At 34.7% G+C, this 14,450-nt stretch overlaps 2 protein-coding genes and 2 long non-coding RNA genes across 4 annotated transcripts; all 4 read left to right on the plus strand.

Moving 5' to 3' along the window:
- Window positions 1-1,000: 1,000 nt before the first annotated feature.
- LOC108020716 (uncharacterized) lies at window positions 1,001-1,633 on the plus strand. The gene is made up of 3 exons (XR_011604476.1): window positions 1,001-1,168; window positions 1,234-1,428; window positions 1,485-1,633. It is a non-coding gene; the product is annotated as an uncharacterized lncRNA (long non-coding RNA).
- Window positions 1,634-2,868: 1,235 nt separating this feature from the next.
- LOC139353267 (probable G-protein coupled receptor Mth-like 7) lies at window positions 2,869-14,388 on the plus strand (the record flags this gene model as incomplete). The annotated part of the gene is made up of 4 exons (XM_070996939.1): window positions 2,869-3,325; window positions 13,165-13,217; window positions 13,953-14,119; window positions 14,193-14,388. Coding segments are annotated over 4 exons (873 nt in total), but the record flags the coding sequence as incomplete, so codon positions are not given.
- Window positions 3,576-4,318, plus strand: LOC136116989 (uncharacterized). The gene is made up of 3 exons (XR_010654154.2): window positions 3,576-3,833; window positions 3,907-4,098; window positions 4,155-4,318. It is a non-coding gene; the product is annotated as an uncharacterized lncRNA (long non-coding RNA).
- On the plus strand, window positions 6,081-6,705 carry LOC139353231 (probable G-protein coupled receptor Mth-like 7). The gene is made up of 3 exons (XM_070996782.1): window positions 6,081-6,152; window positions 6,268-6,441; window positions 6,513-6,705. The coding sequence occupies exons 1-3, from the start codon at window positions 6,125-6,127 to the stop codon at window positions 6,692-6,694; spliced, it is 384 nt and encodes a 127-aa protein (XP_070852883.1). The 5' UTR covers window positions 6,081-6,124; the 3' UTR covers window positions 6,695-6,705.
- Window positions 14,389-14,450: the final 62 nt, after the last annotated feature.

A 14,450-nucleotide genomic window follows, 5' to 3' on the forward strand; every position in this document is an offset into this window, starting at 1 on the left:
ATGTATCACTCGAAACAATCGGACGATTACAGTATATTTTCATTTCTTCGTGTATACATAGTAGTTGCATTCACACACCCTCCTGGTGCGCTTCGTCACTACGCGGACTGCCGTCCAAAGTGATTCTCTAATAGCAAAAACAGAACTTAATTGCTATTATGAGGATAAACATATTCCTATGGGTGTACTGATACTGAAATGAAGGGCTTTGAAGGAAAGTTGCATAGCTCGAGCATCAGTCGAGTTGTGGCATTAAGTGTAGCCGGTTGTCCTAAATGGCATTGTCTTATTACCGTAATATCGGTACGTCCAAAGTTCATGACTTTTCGGATATTGTGGATATATAGACTTACATATATATAGTATAGAAATATGGTGGTCTCCGAGAATAATTTTTAGTCATTTGCTGTTCTTCCAGTTATTGCGATATCGCTAACATGCAATATCCTTACCATCGCCACATATCTTTATGTTAAGAAGTTCCGAAATACACTCGGCAAGTGCGTTATAAGCAGCCTTTTGACCAACTTCATGTGGCAGAGCTTGGGTTTAATCCAAATGTGGCTCTCAGTACCCCATTCATTCAACAAAGGTTCGTTTTTTTGCTAGGAAGTGAAGACTTATTTTGGATATGAGAAAACACTTTTACTACTCTCATTGCAGTTCCTTTTGTCTTCTTTTTTGCACACAATTTCTGGCTCTCAGTCATGAGCTATCATTCATGGAGGACTTTTAAGTCTGTCAATGGCGATGAACCCCGTTTTCTGTTCCTGGCCTACAATGTCTACGTGTGGGTTCCGACAGCGATTCTCCCTGGAGGCACTGCATTTATATACCTTTATAATTAATAAATATAGGTAATTAAACAAGTTCTTAAAAATATTTGCTACCTCTTGAGTAAATCACAAACACACCTGTTTAAAAAATGTTATTTAAATGGTAGTTCAAATGCAATATGTTTTGGTTTGTTTTTCATGACATTATATGTTTCGTTTACAGCGGCAAAATTTTTCTTATGTACTTTTCTGGCTTTACTCATTTCGAGTGCCTTCACATTGATTATGTTCATTTTAACGATCACTCACATTCTGAAAGTAAAGAGGCGAGCTATGAAGTTAACCCACAGAGATGAGGAGACTATGACCTGCTTAAATTTGGATAGTGAGACGTAAGTAATATTTATTTTCAAGCCTGCTATTGAAGATTTATACTTCTTACGTATTTGTAACATAGTTATTTGTACTGCCTTCGGATCCTCTTTGTGATGGGACTGACTTGGACTCCGTTTTTTATTAGTTATGTTGTGAGTTCAATTGGTTTCAGACATCCGATACTTAATGTTATCGACTTTTTAATTTGGGGCAATGGTACTTTCGTTTTTATACTTCTTATCCTTAAGCGCAACACCCTTAGGCTACTTGAGGATAGGTAAGTGACTTAAAATTAAACATGATCTTTGACTAACCTTTTTTTTCTCCTCCAAGTATTCGAGGAAGACCAAAAAAGCAGTTTTTCCGTGCTCAGAGGGTAAAAAGCCGGGCTTAATTAAGGCTTACTTTTTATTGTCAAAACTGATAAAGAAACACTTTTCCTTAATGTATACAATTTTAATTCGATGTTAGTTTATCTTTCTGAATAAAAACTTTCAATTTTTTTATGACCTATATGCATTTTATATGAAGTAGTAACGAGGTAAGTTCTTAGTACAGATTTTTAACGCAAAAAAGTGTACATGCCTTAATTTGTATTGTATACCGTTTGATATGGTGGTTCGAATACTTAAATATTAACAAGTAAAAGGGTGGCATTGGGATTTAATACTGCGTATCATCGATTTCTAACCAAACGAACAGCAGTCCGGCCGCTGACATGTTTTGAAATTAAATATTTTGGTGCGACAGATCATGCAAAATCAAATATTTTTCAGAAAAAATATATACATTTTAGAAATGACTTCTTTTGTTTTAGAGAACCTTTCTACCTTTTATAAAAATTTATCTGTTTTAGGGTAAGAAACATTTTAGGGTGTTCATTTATAAAAAAGGTAATGGAAAACAATTTTTATTTTTAAGTTAGCCTATCTATTTTTCAGAAAAAAAGTTCTAGATATAAAGACATTTTTTCTTGTTTTTAGGGCGATTCCAGTTTATGGTAACCAAATCCTAAAATCAAGTAACGCTTTCTTGGCTTGAAAAAAGTTTCTTGATTTAAGAAACTTTTTCTTGACATAAGAAATAATTTTTTTGTATTTAGAAGAAATAAATTTTAATGGCGATTTTCTAAAATGTAAGGTTGATTTTATTGTATTTGTAAAACAAAGGCTAAGTAATGAATTTTTTACAAAACAAATAAAATTATAGCACCTAAAGCACCTCGAGAAAAATAAAACAAAGTATCATTTCTTCAAAAACATTTTAATAAAGTAAATTTAATTTACTAAACGAATGAATTTTTCTAAAATTATACAACTATAACGCCATTCACACAAAAAAGAAACATTTTGTTGAGCGACATGTTAAATTTCAATAAATACTAAAATACCGATTTAGGTCTGGCCGGTACTACTTTTCTTATCGCTAGCTGTTTATCCTGATGAAGGCTGCCATAGGCTTGAGCCGAATTTAGTGCTATATGTGTATTTAGTCCACCAAAACCCTGCTGGGAACAACAATTTTAGAAAAGTGGTCCGCGATAAAAAGCTTTTTAATCACCACATTACGTTCAGTTCTTTGTATAAAGTTAATATATTTAAAATGCTGTGGACTTGGGAAAATAGTGGTGAAGTTTTTTTTTTAAGACCACTATGATATTGAAAACATCTTGATGACTAAATAAATATACCGGCCTAACTTTATTATTTCTGTTTCTGTTCCTACAGTTCTCGTGATTTCAATGATCTGCGATATTCTTACCATTGCCGTTTATAGTTACGTAAAGAAACTCCGAAATACACTCGGCAAGTGCGTTATTAGCTGCCTACTCAGCATGGTCATGATGCAACTTCTTTGGATACTAGGCCTTTTGGAGTTATTGGATCTTAACCTTTACTTGGGCATGTTATTGAATGATTATCTGGTCAGATTGCCAATATTTTGTAAGCTTTTATTATTTTCAGTATTGTATGCTACGGTATTCTTCCAGGGCGCTTACGTTGTATGGCTTTCTGTCATTAGCTATCACCTGTGGCAAACCTTCAAGCCCCTGAAGCGCGATGATCATCGATATCAATATCTGGTCTATAGTGCTATTGCTTGGATCACGGCTGCTGGCACTGTAGGATTGTATATGAATACGTATACATTGTATATCTTGGTGTTTGGGCTTGGTAATTTGATATAACGTTTAGAAAGTGTTACAGTAAAACTTCCACAACTTGTACCGGTTGAAAACAAAAAAAAAGAGCGAAAAATGTACATATCTACATTTTTACTCTTGGAAGTTAAGTTAATCTAGTCTAGTTTGAATCCTTTACTAACCAGAAATCACTTCATCGACAAGTCGTGTAAAATATACACTCCTGATAGATTTTTTTCTGCCTAAGCCCTAATTTATGAGTGAGCATTGCAAAAGAGTTCAAAGAACTCTCACAGTTTTGAAAGTTTGACTAGTAGTTTACTAATGGTGTAATACTATCGACTTTTTGAGAATTGACTGTATTAAAAAAAGAACTCTGTGTCAGATCTCATTAATTTAGGATTCCAGATCCTACGAATATTCAATTTGATCATGTTTGTGTTGACTGTCATTAACATTCGGAAAGCAAAGAGAGAAATTGTGAGGTTTGAGCAACAGAAAGACACCACAAGGACCTGCTTTAATTTCAATGCCCAAACGTAAGACCAAACGTATACCGGGTTTCGAATATAACGTTTCATCTTGTTTCCTTGATTTATTTTTCAAACATAGATATGCAGTCTACTTGAGAATTTCCGTCATCATGGGCGTAACTTGGATTTTTCATACCATTCTTTGTTTTTTTAGAATTTTTCACGTCTATTACTTGGTTAAAAAGTTAACTTATGCCCATTACTGTTTTGGTATTATATATTTTGTTTTGCTTATCCTTAAGCGAAGCACCCTTTTGCTTTTAATAGATAGGTAAGTCCTATGTGGTCAAAACAGAGACTCGAATAACACGTTCTCTTTTCCCACAGCATTCATGAAAGAAGAAATGAGAAGCGAGTCCGTGCTCAGAGGAAAGAAGACCTGGCACAAATATCTAAACGCATCCAGAAAAAAAACATAGTAAATGCTAACGCAGTCCATCTCGTGTAACTCGAATCTCAGCCCCCAAAATAATAAAGTCGAGTTTAATAAAAAAAAGGAAGATCGCTATAGTCAAGTACCTTGTCTATCAGATACCTGTTACTGAGCTAAAGGGACCAAAGGGAAATGGAGATATGCGAGCAGCAATGCGAGATTGATATGCGATACCTACCCGCGATCTCAATATATGGTTATGTGCGCGGTAGACAGATTTAAGCTCTATGGGCGTTAGAGTGGGCGTGGCGATCAATCGATAGGTATTAACAAGACTAATACATTTCAGTTAAAATTTTTTATCAAGCATGAAAATTGTGGGCGCCACTGGTTTGGGAGGTTTGTGGGCGTTAGAGTGAGCGTGGCATATTCACGTAACAAACTTGCGCTGCGTACAAGGCAACGGAATCTAAATCTGAAATCGCAATTCTCTATCTTTGATAGTTTCGGAGATATCCGCGTTCATATCTACGATATTTTAAAGTTTGTGAGCGGTTTGTGGGCGTTAAAGTGAGCGTGGCACCCTGCTGAAAAAAACTTGCGCTGCGTAAGAAGCTCAGGAATCTGCATGCCAAATCTCAATAGCCTAGCTCTTATAGTTTCCGAGATCTCAGCGTTCATCCGGACAGACAGACGGACAGACGGACATGGCTAGATCGACTCGACTAGTGATCCTGATCAAGAATATATATGCTTTATGGGGTCGGAAACGCTTCCTTCTGCCTGTTACATACTTTCCGACGAATCTAGTATAGCCTTTTACTCTACGAGTAAAGGGTATAATGAACGTGTGTACCCACGAACCCGAATCTCACCCCGTACCCTCGAGTCCTTACTCGTGACTGCTTGTGCGCGAAGGTGTGAAATTTTAATTTTGGGAGTTTTGTTCAAAATGTGCAGTTTTTGTTTAGAACAGAGAAATGTTTTCCAATGATACCAAATTTTGCTTTTTCAGTCGAGTAGTGGGAATATACGGGAGCGGAGGTTTTCGCAGCGGCGGTTTTGGACTGCCGCTGCGCTTTTATACTCTAGTACTCTACTCTATCCCCACCGGCCCAACAGATCAAATTTTCTAAATTTTCACTTTTACACTTTCTTCACTCTTTCTCCCAAGCCAATTGATTTTTTTAACGTCTTGGTATGCAATCCTTTTATTTTTTGCAATACCTTAGAGTAACCTAACTTAACTTCCTTTGTTGTTTTCAGTGCTATCTGTTATATTTGTTAAGTTCCGAAACAATTTGTTGTTGTTCCGGGCTTGGAATTATACTAACTTTAAATATACAAAAGTAAAATAAAACAAGAAAGAACGCTTAGTCGAGTGCCTCGACTATCAGATACACGTTACTCAGCAGCAAAGCGAGATTGAAACGCGACACCTACCAGCGATCTATATGGTTATGTGCGCGGTAGAAAGATTTAAGAGTACAAGTAGTTTAAAGCGGGGGGTATTTATCCCGACTGGCCCCAACAGATCAAAATTTCTAAATTTTCACTTTTACACTTTCTCCACTCTTGCTCCCATGCCAATTGATTTTATTTAAGTCTTAATATGCAATCCTCTTAGTTTTTGTAATACTTTTCGATTGATGTATCACTCGAAACAATCGGACGATTACAGTATATTTTCATTTCTTCGTGTATACATAGTAGTTGCATTCACACACCCTCCTGGTGCGCTTCGTCACTACGCGGACTGCCGTCCAAAGTGATTCTCTAATAGCAAAAACAGAACTTAATTGCTATTATGAGGATAAACATATTCCTATGGGTGTACTGATACTGAAATGAAGGGCTTTGAAGGAAAGTTGCATAGCTCGAGCATCAGTCGAGTTGTGGCATTAAGTGTAGCCGGTTGTCCTAAATGGCATTGTCTTATTACCGTAATATCGGTACGTCCAAAGTTCATGACTTTTCGGATATTGTGGATATATAGACTTACATATATATAGTATAGAAATATGGTGGTCTCCGAGAATAATTTTTAGTCATTTGCTGTTCTTCCAGTTATTGCGATATCGCTAACATGCAATATCCTTACCATCGCCACATATCTTTATGTTAAGAAGCTCCGAAATACACTCGGCAAGTGCGTTATAAGCAGCCTTTTGACCAACTTCATGTGGCAGAGCTTGGGTTTAATCCAAATGTGGCTCTCAGTACCCCATTCATTCAACAAAGGTTCGTTTTTTTGCTAGGAAGTGAAGACTTATTTTGGATATGAGAAAACACTTTTACTACTCTCATTGCAGTTCCTTTTGTCTTCTTTTTTGCACACAATTTCTGGCTCTCAGTCATGAGCTATCATTCATGGAGGACTTTTAAGTCTGTCAATGGCGAGGAACCCCGTTTTCTGTTCCTGGCCTACAATGTCTACGTGTGGGTTCCGACAGCGATTCTCCCTGGAGGCACTGCATTTATTTACATTTTTTAAGGCGAATTAATTATAGGTAGTTAAAAAAGTTCTTAAAAAATATTTGCCACCTCTTAAGTAAATCAGAAACACACCTGTTTAATCAACATCTAGAGCCTTAAAAAAATGTAATTTAAATGGTAGTTTATATGCAATATGTTTTGGTTTGTTTTTCATGACATTATATGGTTCGTTTACAGCGGCAAAATTTTTCTTATGTACTTTTCTGGCATTACTCATTTCGAGTGCCTTCACATTGATTATGTTCATTTTAACGATCACTCTAATTCTGAAATTAAAGAGGCAAGCTATGAAGTTAACCCAAGAAAATGAGGAGACTATGACCTGCTTAAATTTGTATAGTGAGACATATTTATTTTGAAGCCTGCTATTGAAGATTTATACTTCTTACGTATTTGTAGTTATTTGTACTGCCTTCGGAACCTCTTTGTGATGGGTCTGACTTGGACTCCGTTTTTTATTAGTTATGTTGTGAGTTCAATTGGTTTCAGACATCCGATACTTAATGTTATGGACTTTTTAATTTGGGGCAATGGTACCTTCCTTTTTATACCCGTTACTCGTAGAATAAAAAGGTATACTACACTCAGAAAAAAAATCAAGTATTTCGTGCTTGAACCTAGTTTTTTCTGTGTCAAAACTTCGCCAAGCATGGAAAACACAGAACCAAAGAACAAAATACTTCTTTCAAGCACGAATTTTCAAGTCCGCAAATTCTTGGTTTCAGTACGACTTAAGAACGCTGAGGATTAATATCAAGTATCGAGCTTTCTCAAAACAATAATAAAGTCTAGACATATATATACTTGAAATAAGTGCGATTTATTTATAAATTAAGAAAATTTAAGGCTTGATTTAAGAACAAACAATTACTAAACCCAGTAAATTATACTCTTGAAGCTAGAGTAAAAATACTAAGTTCAAGAATATTTCATTTTTAAATTAAGACAATATACATACAACTGAATTTCAGAAACTTTTATACGCTTAGGAAGTTATTTTTTTTTTTTGGCTTACATTTTATTGTACATGTTTATTTTACAGTTGTTACATACGCTTAGGAAGCTGTTGTTTTGATATTCATTTTATTTTACATTTTTATTTTACATTTTCTATATACGCTTAAGAAGCAATTGTTTTGGCTTAAATTTTATTTCACATGTTTATAGTTTCTATATATACTTAAATTTAAGATACGATTTTCCATTGTTTATTGTATATAAGTGCAAAGGAAGAGTAGTTATTTCATTAATGTTTAAAATGTAAAATGTGTCGGATGGATAACCGATTTCATAAGAATGAAAATGTTTGTCAAATCGAATTAAATCTCCTTCATTACATAAAACAAAAATATTTTCCTTATAACTAAAAAAACTTATAATCTTATATATATGTACATGTGGGTTTTGTGTGGCAACATAATAAGTTGATCTCACAATCGAAAGGACCAACTACAATAATAATAGGTTGTAATTTAAGACCCGAACTGTAATACTTGTTTATGACTCGGTCCAATTGAATATCTAAGTCATTAATAGTTACTAGTCTCAGCCCGAAACTCTCCTGCGCGTCCAGTATTGTAGCCTTCCTTGTACATTTTCCATCTTCATTCTTGAAGCGGGCTGATGAGGGCAAAACAGCATTCAGCAATGTGGCGATTATGAAGTCCTTGGCATCTGTTATATTAGAATAGTTTATTAATATATATTTATAACACCAATAAAAGGTATAGTATTCGCTTTGTCAAAAAAGCGGGTTTAAATATGATTAGTATTAGTATAAAAACAGTGAATCACAAAATAAATACAAACTTTTCTATGCTTAGGTATTAAATAACAAGAAATGTTAAGCTTACCTATGTTGGTGCAGTTCTTAACAAGCAAGAGTTGGGCTTTGCAATGTTCATTAATGATGTTGTCTTCGCAATAACACATTATTTGTTGACGAAATTCTTGCCACTTTGAAAGCAAATGAAAACCTTTTCCAGGATACATAAGGTCGAAATCAATATCAATCTTGAAAAACAAAAATATTTAGAAAATGTTAAACACAAGAAAAACAAGGATGAACGCTATAGTCGAGTACCTCGACTATCAGATACCCGTTACTCAGCTAAATGGAGATATGCAAGCAGCAAAGCGAGATTAAAATGCGCCACCTACCGGCGGTATACAGATTTAAGCGTTATAGGCGTTAGAGTGGGCGTGGCAAATTTTTTTTTTGGACCAATCGATAGGTATTGTCGAGACCAATACATTTCAGTTAAAATTTTTTATCTAGCATAACAATTTTGGGCGTCACAGGTTTTCGCGGTTTGTGGGAGTTAGAGTGGGCGTGGCAAATTTCTTTTTGGATCAATCGATAGGTATTGACGAGACCAATACATTTCAGTTACAATTTTTTATCTAGCATGAAAATTGTGGGCGTCACAGGTTTTCGCGGTTTGTGGGCGTTAAAGTGGGCGTGGCAAACTTTTTTTTGGATCAATCGATAGGTATTGATGAGAACAATACATTTCAGCTAAAATTTTTATTCTAGTATCAAAACTGTAGGAGCCACAGTTTTGGGCGGTTTGTGGGCGTTAGAGTGGGCGTGGCACTGTGCTGAAACAAACTTGCGCTGCGTAAGAAGCTCAGGAATCTGTACGCCAAATCTCAATAGCCTGGCTCTCATAGTTTCCGAGATCTCAGCGTTCATCCGGACAGACAGACGGACAGACGGACATGGCTAGATCGACTCGGCTAGTGATCCTGATCAAGAATATATATACTTTATGGGGTCGGAAACGCTTCCATCTGCCTGTTACATACTTTCCGACGAATCTAGTATACCCTTTTACTCTACGAGTAGCGGGTATAAATAGTAATCCCATACAAACATAAATTAGAAAAGCAAATCAAATTATTTATAGCATTATGTTTTTACCTTAACGTTTATCTGGCTTGGAAGAACAAAACATATTTACTCTAGCAAGGTTTGGAAATCTGGAACGCTAATCGTAAAGTTTTCGAGCATGGCCTCTTCTATTATAATAGAAATAAGTTCGTCCCGAAGCATTTGGGGAAGATAAAGATGAGCGGTAATAACATTTCTAGAATCTTAGAAATTCTGTACTGGGTTCTTCCACAAATAACTGTAAGCACGTGTTTCACGCGTAAAAAGTGAATACGTACAAACAAGTGTACATACATATATAACTTTACCGTCATTCGGCGACTTTTCGTTCACATAAAAAAGAGAAATACAAAGACCCCCGGACGAATTCCACGAAATTTGATAACTGTGCTGACCAGTAAGCCACTAGTCGCTTATAAGCCAAGTGTGACCGTTCTAGGATTTTTGAAAGAACGGCGAGGACGTCAAGAAATCCAAAAGCCACGGTCAGCCGATTAAAATTTAACATTTATTAAAATAAAAAATTTCTTTTTAAATTTGCATTTAAAAATGATAGCCATAAATGTATATAACTTTGTTTAAATCAAATAATTTGATTTTGACACCCTTTGAGAAATAATATAATTTTAGTACTTAATTAAATTAATTGCAATTATATAAGGATGTTTCCAGTTATTATCTGTTCCAATTCTTTACCCAGATCTTTTTTTTATTTAAAAAAAAAACGTGGCAAACAAGGCTTGTGCTATTATTAAGTTGTATTCGGTCTTGAACAAAATATTTTTAATCTTGATTTGAAAACTTCCGTAATTCATTTAAGAATTTTTTCTGCTTGATCTTATTTGAATCCAAATTGTACTCAATTTAAGAATTTTTCAGTACGAACGTTCTCAAAAAGTTCAGCATTAAATCGTTCTTAAGTCAAGGCTGTTTGTACTTCTTTTTAGCGCGGCGTTTTTCCCTGAGTGTAGATTCGTCGAAAAGTATGTAACAGGCAGAAGGAAGCGTTTCCGACCCCATAAAGTATATATATTCTTGATCAGGATCACTAGCCGAGTCGATCTAGCCATGTCCGTCTGTCTGTCCGGATGAACGCTGAGATCTCAGAAACTATGGGAGCTAGGCTATTAAGATTTGGCGTGCAGATTCCTGAGCTTCTTACGCAGCGCAAGTTTGTTTCAGCAGAGTGCCACGCCCACTCTAACGCCCACAAACCGCCCAAAACTTTGGCTCCTACAGTTATGATGCTGGAATAAAAATTTAAACTGAAATGTATTGTTCTCAACAATACCTATCGATTGACCCAAAAAAAAGTTTGCCACGCCCACTTTAACACCCACAAACCGCGAAAACCTGTGACGCCCCCAAATTTCATGCTAGATAAAAATTTTAGCTGAAATGTATTGGTCTCGTCAATACCTACCGATTGATCAAAAAAAAAAGTAACTGACAATTTTAATTAGTTTTAAATTTATCCTTCTGAATATAAACTTACATTTTCATATGTCCGCCGGCGGGATCGAACCCGTTTCTTCTGCGAAAGAAGTGAACACTTGTGAATTCTCTACACGCAGGATATAATCAAGTATTTCGTGCCTGAATCAAGTATTTTCGTTGTCAAAACAATCAAGTATGAATAGTCCTTAAATCTAGTCATATTTTTACTAAAAACTAGATCGATTTAATAGTAAAGTAAGAAAGTTGCAGGTATGATATATTGTAAATTTAAATTGGTTATTAATTATTTGTTAGTAAGAGAAATAAGTGTTGAAGTAATATTATAATATTAATTTAAGTAATATTCATTATTTAAGTTTACTTACGACTTGTCGCTCAAGGGCATTAATTTATGCGCCTATATAACGAGCACTTTCAGAATAAACAGTTGGGAATTCTTAGATATTTAAAACCAAAATGTGCTTAATGTGAGAGCTTTTTTTTTTAGCGCGAACGTTCTTTAATGGTAAGCATGTAATCGTTCTTAAATCAAGGCTTTTTGTACTTTATTCTAGAACGGTGTTTTTCCCTGAGTGTATCAATAGCGCTTTAGGTACATATCTATGCATTTTAAATGAAGTGTAGCCATGGGAGTTTAAAAAATATTTCTTTTTTTAGAGAACCTTTATACCTCTTATAAAAGTTTATATTTTTTAGGGTAAGAATAATTTTAGGGTTAGGGTATTCATTTATAGAAAAGGAAATGCAGAACAATTTTATTTTTGCGTTAAAAAAAATACATTTTTTCTAGTTTTTAGGGCAATTCCAGTTTATGGTTACCATTTCCTATATTAAAGAACGCTTTCTTGGCTTAAGAAAGAATTTTTTTGTAATTAAAAAAAAGAAATTTTAATGACGATTTCCTAAAATTAATGGTTCATTATATTTTGATTGTATTTGTAAAAAAAATTGTAAGTAATGAATTTTTTACAAAACAAATTAAATTAAAGCATCTTCTCTTCGAGAAAAATTAAACAAAATATCATCACTTTAAAAACATTTAAAAGAAGAAACGAAGTTAGCTTCGGCAAGCCGAAGCTTGTATACCCTTGCAGTTATATTTATTAAATTTAAAAATACAAAAAATTATACTCAAAAGTATATATGTCAGAAAACACCGAAGCTATAATTTCTTTCATATTATTTTCCCACCAATTTTCCGATCGTTCCTATGGCAGCTATATGATATAGTCGTCCGATTTTGATAAAACTTAATTCGAAATTCAAAACTAATTAAAAAATGATATTTCCAAGCTTAGGATGTTATATGTTAGAAAACACCAAAGATATATATTTTTAAAATTTTTTTTCCGATGATTCCTAAAGCAGCTATAAGATATAGTAGTCCGATCCGGCTGGATCCGACTTATATACTACCTACAAAAGATATAAGACTTTATCAGCCCGATAGCTTAAAAACTGAGAGACTAGTTTGAGTAGAAACGGACGGACAGACGAACATGTCTAGATCGACTCGTCTAGTCATGCTGATCACTTCACTGTGTTGCAAACTTCTGACTGAAATCAATATACCCTCTGCAAGGGTATAAAAAACAAATATTATTTACTAAACGAAAGAAAGTATTATAGAATTATAAAACTATAACGCCATTCACTCAAAAAACGAACATTCTATTGAGCGACATTTTAAATTCCAGTCAAAGCCATTTCGAATCCCTATAGACGTTTTTTCCTGATAAAATACCGATTTAGGTCAAGCTGGTACTACTTTTCTTGTCGCTAGCTGTTTATCTTGATGAATGCGTGCCAAAAGCTTGAGTCCAATTCAGTGCTGTATGTATATTTAGTCCACCAAAACTGTGCTGCGAACAACAATTTAAAAAAATTGGTCAGCGATAGAGGGCTTTTTAATCACCCATGAGCAATTTAGTTCGGATCTTTGTAGAAAATCAATATATTTAAAATGCTGCGGACTTGGGAATTTACCGGTAAAGTTATTTTTTCAAAGATTGTGACTTCTACGATTTTGTGAAGGAAGGATTAAAACGTGATTTTTGCTTGGATAGCTAAACAAATATACCGGCCTATCTTTATTATCTCTGTTTTTGTTCCTTCAGGTGTCGTGACATTAATGATCTGCAATATCCTTACCATTGTCGTTTATAGTTACGTAAAGAAACTCCGAAATACACTTGGCAAGTGCGTTATTAGCTGCCTACTTAGCATGGTCATGATTCAACTGTATTGGATACTAATCGTTTCGGGTTTATGGATGGTTCTACCTGATTTCGGTATGTTATTGAATGAATATCTGGTTAGATTTCCATTATTTTGTAAGCTTTTAGTATTTTCAGTAATATATCCTGCGCTATTCTTCCAAAGCGCTCACATTGTATGGCTTTCTGTCACTAGCTATCACTTGTGGCAAACATTCAAGACTCTCAGGCGCGATGATCATCGATATCAATTTCTGGTCTATAGTGCTATTGCTTGGATCACGGCTGCTGGCACTGTAGGATTGTATATGAATACGTATACATTGTATATCTTGGTGTTTGGGCTTGGTAATTTGATATAACGTTTAGAAAGTGTTACAGTAAAACTTCCACAACTTGTACCGGTTGAAAACAAAAAAAAAGAGCGAAAAATGTACATATCTACATTTTTACTCTTGGAAGTTAAGTTAATCTAGTCTAGTTTGAATCCTTTACTAACCAGAAATCACTTCATCGACAAGTCGTGTAAAATATACACTCCTGATAGATTTTTTTCTGCCTAAGCCCTAATTTATGAGTGAGCATTGCAAAAGAGTTCAAAGAACTCTCACAGTTTTGAAAGTTTGACTAGTAGTTTACTAATGGTGTAATACTATCGACTTTTTGAGAATTGACTGTATTAAAAAAAGAACTCTGTGTCAGATCTCATTAATTTAGGATTCCAGATCCTACGAATATTCAATTTGATCATGTTTGTGTTGACTGTCATTAACATTCGGAAAGCAAAGAGAGAAATTGTGAGGTTTGAGCAACAGAAAGACACCACAAGGACCTGCTTTAATTTCAATGCCCAAACGTAAGACCAAACGTATACCGGGTTTCGAATATAACGTTTCATCTTGTTTCCTTGATTTATTTTTCAAACATAGATATGCAGTCTACTTGAGAATTTCCGTCATCATGGGCGTAACTTGGATTTTTCATACCATTCTTTGTTTTTTTAGAATTTTTCACGTCTATTACTTGGTTAAAAAGTTAACTTATGCCCATTACTGTTTTGGTATTATATATTTTGTTTTGCTTATCCTTAAGCGAAGCACCCTTTTGCTTTTAATAGATAGGTAAGTCCTATGTGGTCAAAACAGAGACTCGAATAACACGTTCTCTTTTCCCACAGCATTCATGAA

Source organism: Drosophila suzukii, chromosome 3 (assembly GCF_043229965.1).
Source record: "Drosophila suzukii chromosome 3, CBGP_Dsuzu_IsoJpt1.0, whole genome shotgun sequence".
NCBI classification, from domain to species: Eukaryota; Metazoa; Arthropoda; class Insecta; order Diptera; family Drosophilidae; genus Drosophila; species Drosophila suzukii.